This window comes from Strigops habroptila, chromosome 4, assembly GCF_004027225.2.
Source record: "Strigops habroptila isolate Jane chromosome 4, bStrHab1.2.pri, whole genome shotgun sequence".
Lineage (NCBI taxonomy): Eukaryota > Metazoa > Chordata > Aves > Psittaciformes > Psittacidae > Strigops > Strigops habroptila.
Window position 1 is genome coordinate 64,268,106 of NC_046358.1, and position 25,299 is coordinate 64,293,404.

General features: G+C 40.7%; 1 protein-coding gene across 2 annotated transcripts in view; it reads right to left on the bottom strand.

Annotated features, from left to right (window-relative positions):
• Nucleotides 1-7,088: 7,088 nt before the first annotated feature.
• NELL1 (neural EGFL like 1) overlaps nt 7,089-25,299 on the bottom strand; it is a 283,745-nt gene continuing 265,534 nt past the window's right edge. For both annotated transcript variants that reach the window (XM_030483848.1, XM_030483847.1), the window contains 4 exons: nt 17,478-17,671; nt 12,282-12,458; nt 10,310-10,534; nt 7,089-9,040 (listed from right to left, as the gene is read on the bottom strand). In XM_030483848.1, the coding sequence (XP_030339708.1) occupies nt 8,990-9,040; nt 10,310-10,534; nt 12,282-12,458; nt 17,478-17,671 (647 nt within the window). In that variant the 3' untranslated portion in view covers nt 7,089-8,989. The remainder of the gene's footprint in view (nt 9,041-10,309; nt 10,535-12,281; nt 12,459-17,477; nt 17,672-25,299) is intronic.

The window sequence follows — 25,299 nt, forward strand, 5'->3', positions numbered from 1 at the left end:
AGAACTGTGTGCTGGCTGTAAAGTCTCAGGCAACCCACAGAGTATCTAAGAGATGTTCTACTGGGGATGAACTTGGGGATGTGGGATGGGGAGGGCAGGACTGCAAACAGAGCTTAATTGGGATGTTTACACAGCTTCAAGCCTCCAGTAATCACTTTTAAGCTGCCCATATAGTCATTGGTTTCCTCAGCAAGTTGTCTGCTCATTAAAAAGAAAAGAGCAATGCAGAGACTCGGGATCCCAGCCCTGCTCCATTTTACTCACAGCCCTTTGCTTCCACAATACATCTTGACTTTACAACTCCACCAGGCAGCTGGGAAATGACGTGCTGCTCTGCCTGCCCCGTCCCCTTGCCCCAGCACCGGCCCCGCTCTCACCACACTCATCCCAGGCAACGAAAACCCCAACTCCATTCATCTGATCACCAAAAGAGCTTTTGCCCCTTATTTCCTGTAACTAATCCTGCGCATACAACTCCATTACAGCACAGCAGCACCCTGCTCCACCCCCTGTTCCTGCCACACACAGTGCAGCTGTGAAGAACAGAGAATTCCGATGCCAGCACATCCTCCTGGCACTGGGAAGCCACAGCTCCACACCCACCTCCTGCTCCTGGAGCTTCTCCCCGCGGCCCGGTCAGCGGCTGCTCACCACAGCCCAGCCCACAGGAGCTGTTGGGATTTCATTCTAAACACAACCACAGCACAGAAGGCTGAAGCATTTCAAACTGTGAGTAGTTACGTTCTAAAGACAAAGTATCTTTTAGCGTATTGACTGCTTTGCTCTACTTTTTTTGGTTGCCTTGGCTTAGGAGTCTTTTCTATAAATCACTTTCATGGTATTACCAGCTTCATGAATTCATTTGTCTTTGCTCAAAGCATCATTGCCTGTGTTTGTATCACGTGGCTGTTCAACGCACATGTTTCTCCTGCACGCTCCTCTGGTAACTTAAACTGCCCAATGACGTCAGATTTCCATCACTAAGGAACATCAGTTTTATTTGATTTCGGCTCCACATTTCTCTTACGCAGAAAGCCAAAAGAATGTCTGTAGCCTAAAATATTCAGTGATGTCCCATTACATATTTGATAATGGCTTTCCAGTTTGTGAACTGTTACCTCTTCTTTGCATCTGGTGCTAGGCTGAGCTTAATAAACCAGTTATTTTTGCTATAGGCAGTACTCTTGTATCATAAAAAAATAAAGAAATCTCATTCTGGAGTTACTGCTTACTTTGACATAACGCTTTGTTTTCCTTTTGGTTCTCTCTCTCCCATTTGCAAGTTTGACATTATGATTTCTTTTGCCTCATTTACTGAACATCACCTCGTATAGAGAGAACATTCCATTAACCAGGATCGTTTTTTATTACACTAACTCTGCAATTCTTTTGTCCATTTCTGAACTCCCTGAGCAGCTTCATTCAAGCTCCTCACCCTGTTCTTCTTTTAAGCTATCACAAATCATTTATCTTTTTAAAATAAAAATCTGATAATCACACAGGCCAATCGCACATCACCAAGTTTTACATTTACTGCTTTGCTGATCACTTTATTTCACTTTGATTACACTTGTTGAAAGATACTTTGGGGATGGGATGGATTTTCTGACTTGAAAATGTTTCTGCACTGCACTTTTATGATACGCTGTGGTGCACAGTTAGACCACACCATGACTTATTTGGTACTGTGCTAGATGACTAGTTTCTCTGCCTTAGGGCAAGCACTATGAACTTGGCACTGCTACATTACTATAGCATTCCCTAATGGAAACCAGAATTGCTAAATGTATACACTGTTGTATTTGGCTTCTCAGTGACAAAGGTTTCATGTGTTTCTCTTTAGGCTCTTTCTTGTTTTCTAGGGCTTTGCGGGGAGGGTCTGCCCTCACTTTTTGTTTCGTTTCTGTTTACACTCAGGCACAAGATTTGTTCACTTTTTGGTATAAATTCAGAGCAAAACCACTTAAAGGAAAGTAGGTCAGCACAAGCACCGCATTTCACTCCTTTCCAAACACAGACCTGTCTCCAGCATCAGCTGCCTCCCAAAAGCTCTCAGATTCCCATAAAGGGAATTAGGTATCTCCAGCCCATTCTTCTCAATGAAGGCTCATTCAGTCTTGGCACACTGAGCTTAGCCTGGACCAGGAATATCCATCTTTTAGACCAGCAACTGCCCTGTGGCCCCTCCTGAAGTTGCCCCAATGCTGCCTTCCTTGGAGGGCAGCTGGGCTCATGGTCCCAGCTCAGCCTGCAGCCTACGCTGCAGACACAAGGGAAAAGCACACACCATAGATCAGCTTCTTATCCTGCCTAAACCCTCTCTACAGAGATTTTAGCTACTTGGGCATCTGCCTTTCTAGTGGCCTCTGTGGCCCAGGGCAGGTGGAGTTGTACTGGCAGCAATAACACAAGTTCAGCACTGAAAAACCAGGATCACTGAAAAATGTCCATTTTCAGAACCACGTTTTTCTAAAGCTTAACTCTTAATTTTAGCAGAGCTGCGGTGTAATTTTTGAACATGTGGGACTGACATTTCTCATTGCTACCCTTGTAGTAGATCAGGTCACCCGAAATAGACGGCATACATTTACTTTCACTTGAAATAGTATTACTCACACTAGACAAGCTTGCTCTGTAAATAATATCTCAAACATTGACAAAGTGTCACAGGATGAGGTGGCTATGCAGAGGTGAAAAGGTCATCAGGGATAAGGTCTTTTTGCCCCAATTGTAAAGGATATAGATGTGCACATCATAATCCCATATAGCTTACAGAAATGCTTTAATTCAGGAAGAGAAATAGCTTTGAACTTTCACACTGAGCAACACTTAGACAATGAAAACCTTCAGCTTAATTCCTCTGAACTTTGCAGGCATATAGAACTGCAGCCAACATTTGGGATTCACACCATCCTGCATGTCCCTCAATACTTCCTGGTGATGCCTGAAGTTTTGCTAAGGATTGATGCAAGACTGCTACTGACTATAGTCTCACCGGTCCTTCCCCTCTTATGGATCTGCCAACTTGGCTGCAGACACAGCCATGTTCCTGGTTTACCAAATGCACTTCCAGATACTGCTGAGGCAGCTCTGAGTACTTCAGGCAGAAAGGACATGGCATGGACCATGCTCAGGGACAGTCTGAAGTCATTCTGTCCAATGGCAGAGATACAGCTCCCTTGTTCCCTAACACAGTAAATACTTCAGTGAGGGGTCATTTAAAACCAGGGGCTGCCTCCTGCAACCCTCCACCACAGCCACCACTGGGACACATCCCATCACGGCTACCCTCAGCACATCACCTGGAGCACCTACCTCCTCCCACCACCGCAGTGGTGCTCGTGCAGGAGAGAGAAGCCAAAGCAGCAGTTGAACAGTATCTTGTCTCAGCTCTCCAAAGCCTTTCTGTGCTGTGCCAGTAGGAAAAAAGAGAAATATGGCCAAAGTGCATTGCCCAGGACCATACAAGAGATACTTGCTTCTGATTTTGGGAAAGTCCTGGGGGCAATCCCATGGGAGTTTCTAACAAATACTGGGTTTGTATGAAAACCTGCTCATCAGGATGACTTCATGCAGCAGTTATAGCTAGTTCTCAAAGCTGTCTTCTACCCTACAAATCACAGAATAAATGTGTTTGAGGAAGGAGTGAACTCATAAGCTAGTAATTTAATACAAATGTGAGTAAATGGCCAAACCTGTGGTCAGGCTGAAAAATCACCTCTACAGCTGCACATATACTTTTAATATACATATTCAGTTTTCCTTAACCCTTATTTTAACATGTAAGAGTTTACCCTTAAAGTTAGTGCTTACCTGAACATACCTCAGTGATTCTCTGAGCCTAACTCCAGAGACACTGAGCAAAGAAATGCCTACTTGGAGTCTAAAGGCACAAGAGTGACAAAGCCCACACATTCTAGCACCCGGATAAGAACTGTGCATAGCGTTCAGGTAGGAAAACAAATCTGCATATTTAATACTGAAGTGTGCAAAATGGGATCTGTCAAAACTACTATAAAGGAGCACTGCATGAAGTCAAATATATTTGTAATTCTTGTGACAGGAAAAGTCGATTTAATCAAGCAGCAATCAATCAACTGCATTATCAGAAAACAGGATTTTTTAACCATGGTTTAATTTCAGGATAAGTTCCTGGTCTCTGCTTTGTGTTTGAGTGATGGTATGAACTGCTGCAGAACCTCTAAGCCTCTCTTCACTGAAGTGCCTGGTGGATCTACATGTGTACACATATAACCACACAGGCATTTGACAATAAAGAGCTTTGGAATAGGTAAGTATGTTCTGGTACACGGATGACATGACTAGTTTTTTGAAAGTAACCACAGAATAGAGAACGGCAACCAAAAGCCATTCCAAAACCAAAACCAAAAATCAGAGAGTTTGTGTATCTATTGCTGTATTACAACTTGTAAAACCACTGGCTGTAGCCCCAGTCCATCCAAACACAAGCGAGCTGGCTCGGTAACTCCGGGCCTTTCCCAAGGTGGCTTCTCCCCACCACAGCAGATGCACAGACAAGAACAAAGGTGGAACTGCTCCTGATCCTGTCGTAGCTACTTCAGTCTCAAAGAGAACATGATGAGGCTTGCTTCCAAACACGCTCGATCCCAAACCAACCACTTAAATAAAACAATCTCAGGTACAAATTTCGGAAGAAAAACAATTCCAGTGTGAGGCACTGCTGAAGAAAAATTATGCGGCTCCAGCCAGAACCCACTCGTCAGAAGTCAGCACATCCCTCACCCTGCTCAGCTGAAGCAGCAGGAAAGAAAGCAAAGAATTTAAAGGACACAGGTATGGGTTGAGGACCTTTCTTTTGTTTTGACTGGCCACCATGATTTTTGACATCATGTGCCACAAATTGTGAATCTCCTAGTGACGGCTGCATTAAAACCCCTGAATTTGACTCTTCTCATCAGCATCTGGCTATACACCTTCCTCAGGTATACCTAACCCTGCATAAGCACGACTGTTCACTGGCATCTAGTAGCAAGAAATACCCCTCTTAGCACCTGCAAGTAGTATGTGCAGATTACAAGCCATACAAGCACTTTACTAACACCTCTCTGAGGTCGATGATCATCTGAAACACAATTATTGCTGATTTCTACCAGTAAAGGAGAAGAACTGAATATGAAGCATCCAGACACCCCAGGTTGGATTTTTCTTTTTTTTTTTTTTTTTTTTTTTAAATTTATACCCTATAAGTGCTTCTGACACCAGTTTAAATTTTGGTGAGTGCCAAAGATCCTCCTTAAGAGGAACAGCAGCTTGTTGGCAGGTAGGTATGATGGCAGAATATGCTCCCGAAACAATTCTGTCTTACCACAACACTCACTTCAAATTTGTCATCAAATTGTATCATGGGGCCCTTTGAAAATCACTTCATTAATGATGACTATGTAAGTACCATGAAGTGTGAGACATTCTTATACTGCTCGTAGGAGTTATGTTTTAATTTTATTATAATCTACTCCACCATTGTGTAATCACTCCTGACACTTCACCTTTTGCTTTGTAAAACATTATTGTCTGCCACAGGAAAACACCCCAAACAAACCCAAAGATGATATTTTGTCATTGGGATCTGATTGAAAAGATGTTATTAATTAACTGTTGTGCACAGTTATACTTGGAAACTCATGACAGCTCTTGGGAGATCTATTACTGCAGACAGTTGTTACTTAGGTCTCTGAGACAACATAGAGACACTAATAAATCTCCCACACATTCCTGTGAATTAGGCAGATATTAGTCAGCATTTGTGAGGAATAACTTGGATTTTTTTGGCCTTTAATAGTGACTAGTATGGCTCAGTGTGGTCCAGGACACTAGGAGCCCCTATAAAGGAACAGTTGCACTTGCTTTATCTCAGGAGGTGAATTTGCAACTACACAGGGAGCAGAAATGAGAAGTGGCTTCCCCCACAAGACCCCAGTACAATGCTCTGGTTTAGTGCCTATGCTGAGCATTTTGCCAGAAGTAAGAGGCAAAGACATTTTAACAGAAGTGGAATTCTCATTTTCTCTTTCTCACTCATTTATTTTTTGTCATCAGAAGTGTTAGATGCAGGGAAAATATTCCTGTACAGGATAAATAAGTAGGAACAGCTACAACATTCCAACTGCTTACAACATTCCAACTGCTTACAGTGAAAGTTTTGACCAAGTCCCTTAACTAAGAGCAAGTTTCCTTTCACAGAGTGATGTTGGTAGTTCCCCTCACATTATCATTATTGTTGTTCTCTTCTGAGCAGAGGTCTGTCTCACAAAGAGGAAATCTTTCAGAAATTATTATAGTAAACTGGATTATTATCTTTTTCCCCAGCATTTTCACTGCAGTGCCCATAGATTTATATGGAATAGGGAATTTTATCAAGAAAGAGGTCTTCAAAGTTCTTACCTTGGTCACAGAGGAACATAGTGAGTTAGCTTTTCCTCCTCAATGTGCTCTTTAAGCTGGGCTGTGGCTTCTGAATACTCTGCAGGTAAATGTGATGTGATTAGTGATCAAACTGCTTCTTAAGGAAGAGTTCATCACAGTCAGGGGAACTGCTTAAAATGCAACAGAAACAAACAGGTCTGTGTCAATATTTGCACTTTGTGTAAACAATTCAAGCTGTATCACTCTGGAGATAATGACACATAATGCTGTGTAAAATGCTCTGAAAGGGGTTTACTGAATTAATCTGCATTTGAGTTCTGCAAGAAAATTGGTCTGTGTGGTGATAAAATGTGAACTTCTGTGCTCCTGCTGAGCATGATCCTAGCAAGGGCTGGAGCTTCCAGAAAGCGTCATGGGAAAGGGCTTTGCTACTACAAAGTACATGGGATAAGAATGATTTTCAGACCCTGCACTGTCTTTAATCCCATTCACAGAGCTTCAGGAATTGGTGTATGTGACACACAGGAATTTTGTCTGAGTAAGTATAAATGAAGCATTTCTTACAACTCTGGCACTACATCTCCAGGCATACACTCTTTCTCCTTTTAGGAACATCCGGAGTTCAAGTCTGGAAAGGACAGTGATTAGTGTTTGAAAACTCAGCTAATAACACTAAGGGAAAGCAATCTGTACATAGGAGTTTATTTAGATGCCCGCAAGTTTTAAATCATTCCCCTTTATATCTCAGCCCACTGGATCTCTCATCCAACCGAATTACCATTGGGTTTTACAATGTGAAATACAAAATGAGCTGACATTATGATTTACAAACATCCTTTGAGTATCATATAAAACACAACTATTTCCTTTATTATACAATCATTAGGGCAATGCAAATATAGTCAATACATGAGTAGCTGAAATTGATGGGGCATTTTAAGAAAATAAATTTACCTTTACCACACAAACCTGTTGGATAAAACAAATCCTGTTTAAAGAATGGGAATGAAGTTGTCTGAATGATTGAAAGGAATGTTTATATTCTTTTGTCACTGTCCCCGATAAGAAACATAATAGTACTTCATACAAAAGATGACTAATGTCACTGTATAGTCACACTTCATTCTTATTAATCAATTTCACATTTTCTGCATGGAAAAACTCACAAATGTACTTCCCAAACTGTAGTCACTATACTCGTTTCTGTACTTTTCCATATACTCAGTGTGTTTAATTAAATAAATAAAAAGCAAAAAACACTACACGAATCAGCAGAACAAAACACAAAAGCACATTAAAAAGGTGACATTTAAGCTGCAGATGCCATCGTTGGAGAAATACATTCTTGTTCTAACACCACAAACTTTCCAGCCTCATGACAAAAACAGGCATTAGCTGAAGCGAATCCAAACTCTAACCTCGATGCAGGGCTACGAGTTTTAATTTGTATTTCTGTCTAAACTTAGGTACCCCACAACACTGCGGGTAAATTTAAAACCAAGTATTTTTGAATGTCAACATATGACCAGAGAAAATCTGTTTCTGAGCTGTGAATGGGGTAATAAAGTTATCAAGCGTTAAGGTCTCCTGTCTTGCATGTTGCTGGTGTAGATGCTTCTGCACTTTGTCATTAGGGCAGCAGTACCTGAGAATGGCAGACATCATTATTACTGTGAATACAAGAAAGGAAAAACCCTGAACTCACCAATGACGTTACAATTGAAAGCAAATTCTAACCTACTCAATTTAAATTAGATCACCTTAACGGTCTCTGGCTGTTTTATCACTGCACAATCTAGAGGGATTACATCCTCTTCTAGAACTTGCAGTTTCTCTTGCAAAACAGAACACTGACAATGACTGGTGATTCCTTCCTGAACATGTGTTGAATTGGCAGTGGAATGTGGTTTTAATTCTATTTCTCACTCCAGGAGTCTTGCTGCTGCTCTGCACATTTGGAGAAGAAAGTGCCTTTTTTGCCATGAAGTTCATGGCATTGAATTTTATAATTTTTTAAGACAGACTTATTTTGATTACTTCCATTCTGTCCAATCACATATACCTTTGACTGCTTTAAAAGGTTGGACAGCTGTGAAATATAAGTACTATGCAATTTGACTGTACATACATACATATTTTCATAAATACATCTGACAGGGACCTTGGAACCAAGTATGTGATATCATGGGACAAAATCACAACAGGATGTCTTATTTGTAAAATCTAGATGCAAAGTAAGAAGAGTTGAATTCTAGCATGTTGTCAATACATAAATTAAACAAAAAATACAGCAGTAGTTTACCCATGAAATAATTTAAACGTATTTGCAAATTTCTTGACAGGAGAAGTGTGTCATTTACAACACTGAAAACTGTAACAACCACTGACTTGTATGCGCTGTACTGTAAGTCACCCAGACAAGGCTGGAGAGGATGAGCATAGTGGTAGGTCCCAAAGGCAACTCCCAAACATCTTCCTTGAGCGGAGACTTTGGTAACTGTCTGTTGTACAAAACACCAACGCACACAACTTCATTTCAGGTGGTCACTTCCTCGATCCCCCTCTCGGCACAGTCCTGCCTATGTCAGTTATTGTTGAGACACTCTAAATCCACCGAGCAGCAGACATTCCCATTCTGCACAGACAAACAAGCAGCTGTTAATCACCACACAGAACAAGTAACAGAGAGCAAAGGGGTTGGTGGCATGCAGGGATAGATGCATCTTGGACACATCTACCACTGAAGCCAATATCCCAAGGTTTTCCTCATTGGTCCCAACAGGGGTGGCTTTTGGAGAAGGCTGACTTTGCCAAATAGCACTGAACTAGCCTGAACTACATGTGAACTAGAAACCTGGGTGTGAAAGACCCACTGGTCCCTATAATAAAATACAGCACTGTGATGGCAACAGAGATGATTGGATTTTTCTCCCATGTAAGAACATTAATGGAGAGAGAGAGTTTTGATGCAATCCATGCAGGGAAGCTCTCTGCTTGTCTGAAATAAGCAGATAGTTCAGTTCTTGATTTATGGCAGATAGGTATGGAGGGAAAAAACACCATACAGCTTTGGAGTTTAATCCACTGTTAAATATCTTTCTGCAACATCTAGGCACTTCCAAAACTATCTTGTGTAATAAGAAAACTCTGCCAAGCACCCAGACCCAAATGGGCAAATGTTTTTCCCTTTTTTTTTTTTAAATCTAACAGAAACCAGTAGGAAAAACACTGAAGAATTGCAGAAAAGCTGCCTTCAATAATTTAAAGCCCTGGAGAAACAGCTTGGTTTCCCACAGGGATCACAAGAACATTTTAGATAACACAAACCAACATTTTCATCATTCTGATATTAGCGCAGCGGGGTCATCACTGCACAGAGCAAGGGAGTCAGCCTGCACTTCTGCACTGAGCCATGGGATTAAATACACCTGCATGAGACCAGGGAGCAGAAACTGTGACATCCCCCTCCCATTGCTGCTGGGCAAGAGCCTCCATCTCTGAGCTGCAATGCAATTCTACTTGTGTCCTTCCTGGGGAAACGTTCATTAGCGCTTTTGCCTCTGCTCACCCGCTCTGTAATACACATTGTCATGAACATCCACATTAGGCAGGTATTAAAATATTCGCCTAGCTTGACACTGGGAATGCCTAAAGGGCTCTCTAACAGAACGTCTGGAAGCTGCAGTAGGATATAACACATCTGCACCCAGCATTCCCAACAAGCACAGAACTGTTTTGTTTCTACCCTGCACAACACTAAAGGTGTGGAGTTTTCAGTAGGCTTCTGCCCTCGTCTCTCATTTACTTCCCTGAGATCTGAATGGGAGCTTCCAAGGGCAGAAAGTGATCTTGATTTGATGCAGCAACATACATTTCTATTCCCATTCTACCTTGCCCATCATACCTTGCATTTGCAGGTTGTACAAGGAGATCCCACCATTGTCCATACAGCGCCACTAAGCCTTGTGATCCCATAGTCATCCAGACAGGTCTTCCTGATGTCGTAGGTGATGTTGTCAGCCAGACAGGGGTCACTGACGCAATGGGGACAGCACTCTCCTTCCGAGATGGCTGTGTATTCGCAGTTGAGTTTTGGGCACAGGAGAGGCCAACAATCCACCTCTCCTTCCTGTAAAAATTGAAGCAAAGCTCATTCCGTTTGTTGCCACTTATTAGCAAGCACAAATTTTTGCATCTCGTTGAATAGAAAAGTTTTATTTTCCTGAAATTGGAATAAACTTAATGGATCAGCTCTCAGTTTGGCAGATCAGAGAAATGCCTGTTTGAATACTCAGCTGAAGTTTCCCAAGTGTAGTAGACCATCATTCGGGTGTTTCTTGACTAAACACCACCGCCATCTTCAATGTAGCAGGAGAAACTGAGTTCTTTGGGGTTTTTAAAGGCAGCATTAAATACTGGGTTCCAATATTTCCCATAAACTATGATTTTTGCAGCGATTGCCTTGCAGACTCATGCACTGTCTCTAAGCCTGGCCACTTGAACATCTCTGCAGGATCACAGCAACTGTTTAAACACAAAAATAACACTGTAGATAGATGGAGGTTGGTACATTTGAGAAGGACTGAACACCCATCTAACTAGCAACAGCTAAAATTGATTTTACTGTCAACTCCTAAAGCAACTGTTAGAGCAATACCAGTTCTGTTCCACTGAGTCATTGTATTTTATTATTTAGCTTTGTAAAAAAAAAATCAATCCAAACTGTTTAGTAGGTAGAAACCTGGAGGACAAACAGTCATCAGGTCACTTCCATAGAGAATTGCTCTGTGTGTCTAAACTTAACCTGCAAAGGCCTGTAATAACTTGCATTATGCCTCAGATGCATTCACTGCATCAGCAAGTGCTTCATCAAGCACTAAAGCTATTGGTAACACCACATACAGAACCTTACACGCAGGTAAGGGCATTTAGGGCATTGCTGTCTTTTAGCTCTATATGTTAACCCAATCATAAAATGAAGCAAAGAACTGCTAGCCACAAACTCAGTATCCCTTGTAAAACATGTCACATCTAATATCTGCTATTGCTGCTGGCTGCAAATGTTTCTTTGCTGTACTTCTGCAGACATGAACAAAAATCTTAGGAGAATACAAAGCAACACTTCCTGCTGTACATCACAGATAATTATCTCTTCACAGTAACTTAGCTTTGAATGTAATTTGTTTCCTGATGCTCAGACACCTCTTGATTAAAATCATATACAAAGATTATGTTATACAGACAGCTATAAATGGAAAACTGATAATTTTAATGAAGTTCACTGCTGCACTAATTAGTATATCTGTGCAAAACTTCAAGCTTTAGGGAAATAATCTCCAGTGCCTAATGAGAAAATAAATGTTCTTTATTTTGCATGTTTGTCTAGGAATTTCAGTTTTCTTTATCCTTCTACTTTTGGTTAATTTTTGCTAATTCATTACATGGCACTGGCACTCCATTCTTCCAGCATTTGCTGATAGAAAAAAGAACTGCACTGTGCATTTTGCTATCACTAAGTGACGTAATTCAAACTGAAACTCCTCCAGCCAAATCTATCACGTGTGAAAAAAAAATAAATTTAAAAAGCCATTTGAAGATCAGACAACCTTATAAAAGCTCTCAAAAGCAGACTACTGCTGAAGTTAATACAGCGTCAAGGTGACCAACCTTTTGTCAAGCTTTTATTTTGTTCATTAGAGCTATTCAGCAGTAGAAGGAAAACTGATTGTGCAGCTTTCAGTTCTGGAAATGCCTCATCATCATCCCCAGTCTGAAAAGCAGGTGAAGACAGACCCCAAAGCCTGCTTCCAGGTTTGCTTTACTAAACATCATAACCCGTGTTATTGTTGCTCCCTTCGGAAATGCTTCACTCGTACCAGGCATCGGCACTGCTGGCAGCTGTAGGTCCAGTTGTCCCCACTGCGGTAGAGCTTGTGCCCCGTCTGGTCGAGGCACTGGCTAGTGACGCGGGTGTCACACTCCGGGCAGCAGAAGAGATCAGCGCTGGGGTTCCTGCAGTCGCAGGCTGTCCTCCGGCAGAAAATCCTCCCATCCTGCAAGGACACATTGCCCTGAGGTCAGCCACACACTGCAGACAGCAAGCTGGGTACAGTACAGGTATGTGCATCAAAGGGCCAGGCAGCAAGCTGGGTAAGGTACACGTATGTGCATCAAAGGGCATGTCTGTGATGTATCAGGAGATACTAAGTTCTTAATGTATTTGATGTTACCACCACCAAGGGCTGGATCCTGACAGTTATGAGTAATACCTCAGATACCGGTATTGTCCCAGTGTCTATCAGTGCATGGATCCACCACTGTCTGAATCTGAGAATACTGTGTTCCTGTCTCCAGCTAATGAATTTAAAAGAAAGCAGTATCTCAGAAGAAATACAGTGAAACAATTTACATCTATGAACTCTTAAAATAGTTGCCACTATTAATACATATAGTATTTGTTTAGCAGCATTTTGACTGACTGTATCACTGTGAAGAAAATAACTTGAATAAATCAATTGAAGTTCTAAAGGTGGTCCCTTTAACTTCATAGGAGCACAGTATAGCAAAATCACAGTAGCACTAATCCTTCTTTGCTCTGAATTCATCACTGGTTCTGTTCCAAATCTGGATCTACACTATACCAGCTTAAAGCTAAATGATCTTATCATCCATATAATTCAGTTCATGTATTAAAGAAGGCCTGTATTCCACAGGCTCTCCAAAATATGATTTTGCTAAATATTTGCTTACAGTATTGGATGGCCCATTTGGTTAAAGACCATTAAACAGAACTGTTTGAGATAAACAGAAGAATTGCTTCTGCACATAAAGAGAAAAGGATATATTCTCTTTGCATCACAGAAAAACAAATTGATTCTAATTCTAGTTATGAAAATTGGATGGACTATTGTGTTTGAAATTACACCTCTTACTGTAGGTGAGCCAACAGACTGATGTGCCACACGTAGGCTGGGAACTGAAATCACACTTAATTAGGAGATTACTGAACAGTTCTGACATGAGCTTCTTTTGCATTCGGTGCTCGGTACTGGATTAGTCCTTACTTAAGCAAAGCATCCCCTGCAGCCAATTGGAAGGGAGAGCTGTGAAAGAGATGAAGCTATATTCTGCTCTGGATCCCAACTGTACAGTTCTTAAAACAACTCCACTCATTTCATTGCAGTTTTTCCATATTCTTATTCAAACCTTGTTCTGAATCTGATCTAAGAAGGAAAAAAGTTTTCCATTCCACCAAATAAAGGGATATCTATTAAAGCAAAGGAATTTCTTTCCTCTGTTCCTTTCAAAAAGTGATTACTAAAAAGAGCGACAGCAGCCCAGGATGTCTTTTCCACAGGCAGACAAAATAGCCATAACCATGGCATGTAGCAGGTATGGCTGTTTTAGTTATGCTTTGATGTAGGAATCTGCGTTTGGCCTTTGGATTTAAGCGAAGTCAGTCTTGGCCACAATGCAACATGTACAAAATCAGCATCAGGGAATCACAACACCCATGTCAGTCAGTGCCACTGCTGCATTTCCTCATAGTTTTGAATTTATTAGAATATTAATTTCTTTTGTAAGAATAAATAAAATTACTTTTATAATTTCTTGCTTCTTATAGCAGGGAAAGCTGAAGAGAACACAGAATTATGGAAATGCAGAAAACATGCTGGGTTAACTGGGATCTGAACTGTTTTGCCACCACAGAGCATAGGACTAGATTGCCCTACAGTCTTTATTCAGTTCTCTATTAAATTAAGATATCTAAGGACTCTGTACTTGTGGCTAGTTAGCTACTTCAGCTGTGGGAGAAGGAATAAACCACCTTTAATTCCTTGCTCAGCAGTCTGAGCAAATCATAAGGAAGACCGGCAGTGGCCTGTTTCCCCAGCCACACGTCCAGATGCAATGCTGGGAATAAACCTTCCCACAAAAGCCAAGGAAAGAATCACCCTCCCCTTTCAGCAAGTGGTCAAAGAAGAGAGCCCAAAGCCTTGCCTAATGGAAAATGATGACTAAACCTCCATTCCTGTAGGTGGGAAAGCACAAGCATTTTCCACCCTGGCCCTGCTGCCAGGATAACCAGCTCTGGGCACACGGGGCTGTGCCAGACAACCAGCAACCCCGTGCCCTCAACCATGGCAGTCCCTCTCCTCTCCACAATGGAGTGCTGATTAACAACAGCTAACAACAACCTGCCTGCTTGGCTCCAATTCCATTTCCAAGCTTTCAGGATGAGTTTTCAAATGCCCCTTTCAGCTGGTGACAGCACTGGTAGTTCTGTGCTTCTCTAAGCTCTGAGCTCTTATCTTCTGGGACTAGCTAACCTTTTATGTCGCCTTTACTCTCTGTATTTCAGAACACTGACAAAGCCCAGTGATTTTGCCATAGACCTTTTGGAAATCATAATATATTGCTACTCTCTCTATTCTTGAAGCATCTGTGTTTTATCTACAACCTCATTAGTTCCATGCCTTTCAAAAAACATTTTTATCTCTATACTGCACTGACACAAAGACTTTTAAGCTACAACATCTCACTTGCATCTTTGCAGCTTTATAGTAGCATTGAGAAATATAGAGAAAATTGAGAAATATATAAAAAGCAACTTCTTTTCTTTTGGTGGGTAATAACATGGAGCATCTTATTAGCACGTCTCTTTCCCCACCTTCCTCACTGAATCAGTTCTACATGTGTCATAAGCATCAGTGGTATGATCACAAAATTATTCTTACCAAAGGAAAAACTGACACACAGAGAATTGCTGTAAAATGTGACTAGAGTTTCTATGGAACCTCAAGGCCAGTTTGGACAGAAACCAGACCCTGCAGAAACCATATCCCCAAACTCTTCTTGCCCTTGGGAACATACATCTCCTTGGCACATCTTCCTGTTCCCAGCGCTCTGCTTATCCCCAGGCTCAATTTTTATGAATCTTAAATTTGACTGTGTATTAAATCTACAGGAGTTCAGGAAGATGCCTGTAGAAGACACATCAGATATACTTAAGGTACAATATTAATTCACAGTTTTTAGAACTTATGGTTTTGTAAAATTTATAATCATTCAAATAAACAAGGATGGTTTGAAGAGACTGTGTCTGATATAAACTGAAATAATCTCCTGTTCTTCAATGACACTGCTTCATTATAAAATTATTATATTCCATGGTATCCTACTCCACAAATAACTTTAATGAACTTCACAGTTAACTATGGTATTTAATTACCTTTGCACCAGAGTTTAAGTTAAAATATTTTCAAGATGGGATCTATGTGTTTCAGCCAATGCCCAAATTATATTCACTTGACCTCTCCTAAAATAATCATACCAAAAGAAGAGCCAGAAGAAAACACATCATGTTAAATCTGAAATGTTGGTTTGTTTCCTAGATAAAACAAGTGAGCAGGATCATTTCAAAGTTCAGGTTAGAAGTATAATGAATGATCAGAGGGCTGGAGGACATGCTGAGAGAGCTGGGCTTGTTCAGCCTGGAGAAGAGAAGGCTCCAGGGAGACCTTAGAACAGCTTCCAGTGCCTAAAGGGGTCAACAACAAATCTGGAGAGAGACTTTTGACAAGGGCCTGTAGGGACAGGACAAGGGGGAATGGCTTTAACCTGACAAGGGGGAGATTGAGATGAGATCTTAAGAAGTTCTTCCCTGTGAGGGTGCTGAGGCACTGGCACAGGTTGCCCAGAGAAGCTGTGGCTGCCTCATCCCTGGCAGTGTTCAAGGCCAGGTTGGAGGGGGCTTGGAGCAACCTGATCTAGTGGAAGGTGTCCCTGCCTGTGGCAGGGGGTTGGAACTGGATGATCTTTAAGGTCCCTTCCAACCCAAACCAGTCTGGGATACAACGATTCTATGACTTCAGCTTCTGAAGGGAGGAATTTTAGGGAGCTGGAGGCTACTTGAAGTAAAAAATATAGCAACTAACAAGAACATGTTCCCTTCGGAGCCCAGTGTACTGTTGACTCTAAAGTCTTAATTTTCCCTTCTGCTATACAATTGCAATACAGAAATGATGAAGCTTTCAGCTTCTCGCATCTTCAAAACAACTCTTCTCCCTTGTCCCCCTCAAACCCTCTAATGCTTCTGTGGCTCATCAGCATTGAGACACAGTGACTGACAGGCCAGGTCCCATGCTCTGTGTTCAGCTTCTCACAGTGGCTAAAATCTCATTTTACTTACACTTATGAACAGGCCAGTAGAGCTCTGCTGTGTCTAAGGACAGCTTTACCAGTGCTATGAATGTGTTAGATCAAAGTGGCCATAAATGACCAACCACTTCTCAGATTGGTACACTCCTAAAATCCTTTGAATTTCAATGAGACCATTCCTCTTTTAACTAGTGAGAATGAGGAAAGCAGAGTCAAATGTTCTTTTAATTTGGTTATTCAGAAAAAAACTGGTAATTTCCAGAAGGAAAAAAACAAAAAACCTGATCTCAGTGTTAACTCTAAGGTAGATCTACACATACTATGCCTGACTTCTCCAAAAATGCAGAGAGTTGCACTGATAAAGTGGGAGAGCCAAGCTGGGATGAAGAGGAGGAAGCTGTCTTCACCCTTCTTCCCTTGAGGAAATTAAGTGCCTGCTGCTAGGTCCTCTAAGCTTTGGCTCACGCTCAGGCCCTGCTTCTCACCCAGTTAATTCACATGTATTCCAAGTAAAGGGAAACACCACCAACAGGAAGATGGCTTGTCCTGAGAGATATATGTTCACGTGAAAGAGAAACTGAAACCAGTTTCCCACATTTCCAGTAAGCATGCTGATCGCCTGCACATGGTGCTAAAGGGTAGTGCAAGAACCTCATCAGGACATGGCCCACCAGTGCCATGGTAGAAGCTCAGCAGGGTTAGCCATTATTCAGATGGGTCCATGGTTGTGCAAAGTAAAAGATGACTTCCTAGAAGAATCGCACCAGTGCCACAGCAGAGCTCACCTTTTGCCTCAGCGCCTTGGCGTTAGGCTAGTGTTTTGCCAATACCCTTAGCGCTACACTATTGGGTTTCTGACATGAGCCCAGAGAATTAAAGGCCTCCTGAACCCCAGACCAGCTGGATCTCACCTTGCAAGAGCAAACGGAGCATCTGTCCTCCCGCAGGGTCCACACTTGCCCATTCCGCTTGAAGCCACCTTCATGGGGACAGTCTCCAGTGCAGGATGGTCCGGCCGGACAAAGGCAATCAAAGCCTCCTGCCAGGTTCACACAGGCTGAGTCATTCCAGCATGTGTGGGTCTTTAAGGCACACTCATCAATATCTGCAAAACAGCATATTTACACTGCTTTGGGCATGTTTTCCACAGGGCAAATTTCATTTCTATATTAAGTAATTATTGCTCATTTGCCTTGCTGCTGGAAGAGGCTGCCTTCCTTCTTATTCCTTCTATATTTACTTGCTTGACATTAAACACTGGGGTTTTTTTGGGTTTTTTAAGGTTATTTTTCAGTGTTTGTTTTGATTCCACCAAGAATTCTTAACCTATCTCCAGCAGCTTCATTGTAAATGCTGTGTCTGACGTACCCAGTGGAACTGTGTATCAATGATGAACTTGAACCTTCAGACAAGGGTGTACAATGATTTCCCAGTGGCTAGAAACCAATGAACAATCAGAGTGACTTTCTGTCAATTAGACCTCTCTCTGTTCTGGATTTTACACCAAAACACAAGTGCACTATTCTATTCTTTATAAGTTCCTAGCATGGTTAACATTTCCCATACTAAAAGCAGTCAATTGCATCCTTTTCCCCTTGCTGGAAGGTATAAGTGAATTAAAAAAATCAATGAATAAATAAATAAAAATGAAAAAAAAAAAAGGAAATGAAATAAAGAAATCAGAGGCACCTTATACAGGAAAAAGGTCTTAGAATAAAGCAACCAGATTTAGCAATGACATAAAGAAATAAGTAAGAAAAGAATATCATTATACACTAGAGAAAAGTGAATTACAGTACCCATTAAAATTGCTTTTGGAGGGTAAAATATAATTATTCAATGTGAATTTATCTAGGGAGCTAAGCCAGCATTCTTTTTCTTGCAGTGAAAGGCATGAAATTGTTAAGCACATTGTTAAAAACAGGTGTTTATTTCAGAAAATAACTTTGGACTGTTCATAAACAATATGTTGACAAATTGTCCAAATAAAATACCAGTAAACTGGTGAGTGTCTTTTGCTCCAACACCAACGCTTAAAACTGTATCAGCAACAGGAGGAAGCCTGAAGAAGAAAATCCTTTAGAAGTAGGTGATGGTTTCTACCTTGAAAATTGCAGAGTGCTATTCTATGAATTCAGAAATTACAAGGAAGAGCCACCACACCATTTAAAATGAACTTATTGCTAGCGTGAAATTTATAATTGGTCAATAGTACCCAGAAGTACTTATAATTCCGTTCTGAAAAAACAAATTTAAAAATTCAATAGAATTTACAAAGAAAAATGTCCTGAAGTCTAATTTAGGTGAGATGTGATGGTCAGTTGCCCTACTTTTTTGGATAAGTGCCATGAGTTCATGAGTCATCTCCTCAGAAAGCCAGAACTTAAAAAGATATTAACAATTCTCTCCATCTGCTGAAGGAAACTCTCTACAACAATCAAACCACTAAACTCCCTCTGACCTGTTTAGTAGAATCCCTGATTTCAATTCGTAAATAGCCAAGGAACAAGTGGCAATGTGGTAGTGCCCTTGGATTTGATCAGATACAAACTCAGCCTCCACAGGGCTTCACTCCTGGGCTAACCTGTGGGCCAGTCCTTTGTCATAATGTTCCCAGTGGCCTGACAGCAACATTCAATTGCTCCTCGCTCAGACTTCCTTAAAAATGGTGTATTTTGCTGCCCCGACAGTCTTAATTGCCAAAAAAGAATATTATTACTCCAATGGCCTGGCTTAGCACCAACCGAGTACTTGAAAGGTCCGCTATCTGTGGTGTAAAAGGTGCTGCACTAATAGAAATTAAAACTTGTAGCTCATTGTTTAACAAGTGCCAGAGTATCACAGGAGGTAAAAACCATGAAGAGTGAAATGAAGAGCTATGAATGAACTGTTATGAAATGAATTATATGCAAACAGCTACTGAAAGGCTTAAAATATTCTTTAAAATATCTCATTTTCCTTTCAATAGACTTTGAGTTGTATTTTACATTGAAGTCAAAGGTATAAATGAAGCATTCACTTTGTCTTTGGTGATTTCCTCAAGCATCATCAATATTCTCTTCCCCACAACATTAAAGGCTGCTTCAATAGAGTGTGTGTACATATATATATATGTGTATATATATACACACATAGGATGTAGTAGGATCACAGTGCACATTAGAAGGGTAGCTTTCACATTTCAAAACTAAAAGGATTTCACAGATGAATACAAAGCCATATTGCCTACAGAGTTCTATGTAATTGCTCTACTTATGACACAGAAATCTAATTCTGCTTCCATGTAATTTAACAGACTTATAGAAAGCCAGATGTTAGCAATTATAGAAACTAACATTATTCATATTCTCAGTACTACAGAGCTGTTCACATTGCGCAAAGCCAACTTAACCTGTTCTACATATCCAAAAGGGAAGAACACCCTGTTCTCTGTTTAGCACGCACAAAAAGGATGCCCCATGAAGAGTGGCCCAAAGAGGTAAGTGGGACATTTTTGACAAGGAAGCCAATCAAGCAAAGCTGAGTAACAGCGTGAACATCAATTCCTAATTGCTGCTCGCTTTGTTCCTTTCTTTTTTTTTTTTTTTTGTTCTTTATGCAAATTATGGTTTCTTATCATTTGATGGCATTTATTATTTAAAAGTTTTAGTCACTAATCAAATATAAAAGGCTGAGACACTGCACTCCTTTCCAGCCGAACTTTTAATAGAGCTCATTTCTGAGAACATCCCTTTGGCAGTTTCTTCTTGTCGCTGATTCCATTTCTAAAAGTCATAACAAACAGCCAATGTTCCCAGTCACGAGGAAATTAAATTCTAAGCATAACATGTTTTTGTCCCTTTTAGTCTTTCAGCCTCAAATCAGATTGGGGGGAAGGAGAAGGAAGCGGGGAAGGGAAAAACCCAGACAAATTCTCCCCTATTGTTAGCTCCCAGTTAGCTTACGAAAGTATTTCAATTTAACGGAGATCAAATGGATTTGCTCAGATCAACATGAGATCAGCATGCAGATAGCTATGCAAAACATGGAAGAAAGCACTCCTATTTAGTGTGAAATTTCTCTTAACAATTGGAATTCATGTGTCTGCTCAGGTGTTGAAAAACTAGTCTAGTTGAAAATTCTGAAAATGTCCAAACCAATGTCTTCTAATGAATATGAAAATTGTACGACAATACTCTTGCATATAGATTATTTTTCTATTATTCAAATCCTTGCTCAGCTTAAGTTCCTCACAGTCCCCTCAGGTTTCATTTGCTTTTCCACAACTGCTCTCAGAAGATGCGGGCCCAAAACTGGAAGATTTAATAATAGGCAAGGCAAAATTGTACGCAAGTCTTATTTCCCATTATAACAACACTAGGTAGGAATATGAAATATACATTTATAAATCAAGCAACTTCAAAGAACAATGGCCAAGTATATATGTGAAATAGTAAGGGACTACATAGTCTTTCCCTATATATAACACAAAATAAGAGGTCTTCTCTTGAGTTTGGGGGGTAAATTCTTTCATGAAAACAATCTTATCTTCACAGCTGGAATAGGACTTCGCACTCTTATTCATTATATTGAGATAACCTGTGGCAAAAGCTATTAACTAACCCAAAGAGAGGTGGCAGAGCTTTACCTTCCCACTCCACATAGTTCCTTTTCAAAGAAAAGTGAGGATATACTGGAAATGACCATAATCAGAAACTTGCTTGCAATGCCAGCCTTATGCTATTTTCTGTCGACAAGGTATAGCCAACAGCAAAGCGGTCGTTGCTGAGAGATGCCACCTCAAACATTGCATAGGGCTATCATAAAACCTCACTCTTCTACACTCCCAACCTGTGCTGCTTCAAACAAATGTATGGCAACACATACCTGACCATATATATTTTAGCCCCAATGCAACTAGTCCCATTCTGTGGATGGGAAAAGAAAGAAAACAAACAACCCGAGATGTGCTCGTTTCTCAATATACTCTCAAAGCACATTAAGACAGCTTGGTAACACGGGCAGACAAGAAATCAGAATCAAAATGGAACTGAACAATCCCCAGAGATGCAATTTCCTTTTTCATTCTTCTTGGGTGTAACAAGAAGTAACTTGCCTCAGATATCATGAGGGGTCCCACGGCCACTATATGTGAATGGGGTAGGAGGCAAGTATGACTGTACATTTCAACATGAGTTCATTAGCTTGGTTTCACTGGAATTTCAAACCAATCACTAGCTACTTCACTGCTTAGTTTTCAAGGGTGTTCAGGTTTTAATGGTATGATTTTTCTACAGCACCTTAATAAATGCGTGCAAGCAAGTCATGCAGTGCGGTGCTCTGTAATATCATGATAAGCTGTTGCAGAAGAAAGAATCCTACTAATGTGCTAATTTTAACTGTTATGGTACATTAAACCGTTACAGTATAATGTTAACATGAAAAATGTATGCTGGGCTCCCAAGCCAGTGTATATCCAAGTTAACTAAACGCTGTTTTGATACATCATTTTTCACAGGCAACTTGTCACTTAATGTATTTACCTTCCTTCTAAATCAAAGTTATTTGGAGTCATCGTGGAGAAAAAAAAATTACTAAACATATTCATTTTTAGTTAGAAAATATTTTATGATAATACTTTCATGCTACAGAGACATAATGGTCTATTAAAGAACACTGCATAGTAAATTAGATTCTGAATATAGGATTTACCAATGCTTTCCAGAAATATAGGAATGACTAAACAAAATTACCTGGAAGACCTGTAATACACATTTCTCTCAGAAAACAAGAATCAGAATTTACTAAATAAAGTAAGCAAGAGAATTTTACTTTGCAGGATAAAACCCACAGACACAGACTGTCATATTAGGAGCTTTAAGAAATTCTATGAGCAGAACAGAACCAAGTCATAAACAAGCAGGTTCTAGAGTTGGTCTGGGATACTCTGATACAAATGACAGAAAAGCAGTTTTCAGGCACATAGGAAGATTTTCAAAGGATGGGTCTACCTTTTTGACTGACACAGAAAAGGGGCACAATAAACTAAGAACAAATCTCCTTTTCTCTTACTTTCTAATCTAGGTAACAGCCAACACTGCAGCATACTATGGAATATATGAAAGCTTCAGGAGTTGATTTTAAACCCATTCAGACTTGACCCTCAAGCATGGCTGCACCCAACTTCTGTGGGAGACTAAAGCACACAGACTTTTCTTTTACAGGCTACTGAGTCTCACCGTCGTCCAAGCTCTCATTTCTCCACAACAGCTACTCTAACCCTGCAGTGAGGTCTGGCTACATAACCTTGCAGGACAAAATACATAGTGAACCCTGTGGAGTTTGGTGGGAGGAGGATCCATGTTAAGCTTCCCTACAAAATGGGCACTGATTCTTAAATAACAGAAAAAAATAGACAACAACTGACAAGGACTGCTGTCTTGGGTGTTTTTCCTTCTGTGCCTGCAAGTCACAATGCAGAGACTCAGATACACGGAACATCATGAAAAATAAGGAGTTGCGAATTCTGTACTCCAGGGTCTGAACAGCGCTGTACAGATTGGAAGTGTCTCACTTAAAGACAGAGAGAAATTACAAAGCATAATTTAATTTGCTTTTATTTTTCTGCTGTAGACAGGAGCAAGCTTTGTGGGACATTATTATCTTCCCAGAACACAGCATTTCTTTGCCAGTTTTTCCCTTCTTTTGGTTCCGATAATCTTAAAGGTTATCACTGAAAATTCAGTGGTGAGGGTTTATTCAATGATTACCTTATGGGGCAGCAGTATTTGGCAACAGGTACTTAGTGCTGGGAAAAACCAGTGCATACCAGATGCTTCAGTATGGTATCAGTAGAGAGCAGTTAATACTGGGACATGTATCATGTGACAACTCCTAGTTGTCTATAAAGTATTTTTGTTTGTTTACCTTCAAGTGTAGCAAAGCTCCTATTAAAAAAGAAAACAACAACAACAAAAAAAAAGCCAACCCAGCAACTCCAGCTCCATGTTTTAATTGCCAAGCAAGCACTGGTAGCAACTTAGTACAGCAATTGTCTTTTGTCTGCAAGCAGTGTTCTTAATAAGATATTTTGAAAGGCCAATGCCTCATAAAAATGCTACTGCTGGAAATTAGACATTCCCTTAATTTGAACCTGCTCACCATTACCTTATGAAGCTGACATCTTTTACAAAAGCATGGCCAGAGAAGTATATTCCCTTTTTACAGCTGCCTTCGGTTGATATTGTAAACAATAAACGCATTTTCCCAAGCTTGAAGTGGCCTGGCTAAGTCATACATCCTTATGACCCAAGCTCTGGTGCAATATTATGACCTTCCCCGCCACATCTGTTGATTTACACATTTGTTCCTTGCCTAGGTGACAAACTCCACTGTTTTCTCCTACTCAATAAGAATAAAGCTTTGAGAAGCACTGAGGTATTCCAACACTTCCCAAACAGATGTCATTTTTAAAGGTTGTGCAAGCACTGCAGAGACACTGCAAGCAACAACTCAGCTCCAAGACACCTACACATAAAGAGAGAAAGAGGGTAACCAATAGATACATAAATGCATCCAGCAGAAGAAATCAGCTGCCAGGGCTTTGGGCAATCTGTGAGAGCTGAGTGCTCCCTCCCACTGCCTTATGATTTTCATATGTTGTTGTTGTCGTTGCCATTGTTTTTGTTGTTATGATGATGATGATGATGATGTGGGGGAGGGTTTAATATTTTTTCCTTCTTTACCTATTTATTATTCTCCAATAATATTATATACCTATTTAATATTCTCCTCCTTCAGGGAGGAAGAAGCAGCATTTCAAAACACGCCAAAGAGCAATGGCCCAAATTCACCTCTAGGATTACAGTCTGCAGCCTGTAAGACATACCAGGACAAAATGCTGTTGCTAAGCAGATGAACCTTCCTCTATTTGAAATTGAGTGAATGACACTAAATGCTCCGCATGCAAATGAGCTCTGTAACATGATGGAAGCCAGTGTTCAAGAACCCGAGTTTTAGCTAGAATGTGTAGTGTTATCTGTCTGTCATTTGAACCAATTCTTAGTTCCACTTTACACTAACCATCAGGGTTTGAAATTTATTTGTCAATATGGTTAGCAGAATCTATCAATTCATTTCTAATTGGCTAACCAGTATAACAAAATAAACCAAACTGGTTTACTCTCTTCTTCACTGGTATCCTGCAGCAGACGGTACAGAAGAAGCTATTCTATTACAATAGCCCCACTAATTTCACACTCTGTTTGCAACTTGCAGATGGCAGACGAGCACCTGACCTTACAAACTTCCAGCTGCTGCACAAGTCAAAACATGACAGAACATGTGGGGCTCCTATTTGCTGTGGGGTATCAAAGTGCCCTTCCCTTCTACAGCAATGCAATGCCAGCACTGCTGACCTTGTTCAGCAACTGAGCATAGCTACAGGCCATTCGAAAGCCTTCTCTGTGTGTCTGTCTGTCCCCAAGACCAGCTTAAGCCTTGGATAGTCTCCATTCCAAACCAGCTGCGTAAGGTCATCCTGACAAGGGATGGGGTTCCCCATGCAGGCAGTCCAGGTTGGCATCAGGAATGCTACAAATGCCCCTATCACCCACTGCCTCAAGGCTTTTTGATGGTTATGTCATCTTGCTTTGACAATCCATGAAGGATTTTCAACACTGCTCTGCCCATCACTCCTTTTACAGTATTTAAATAGACCAGAGGAGAACTCAACATTTGAGAATTTGTTTAGGA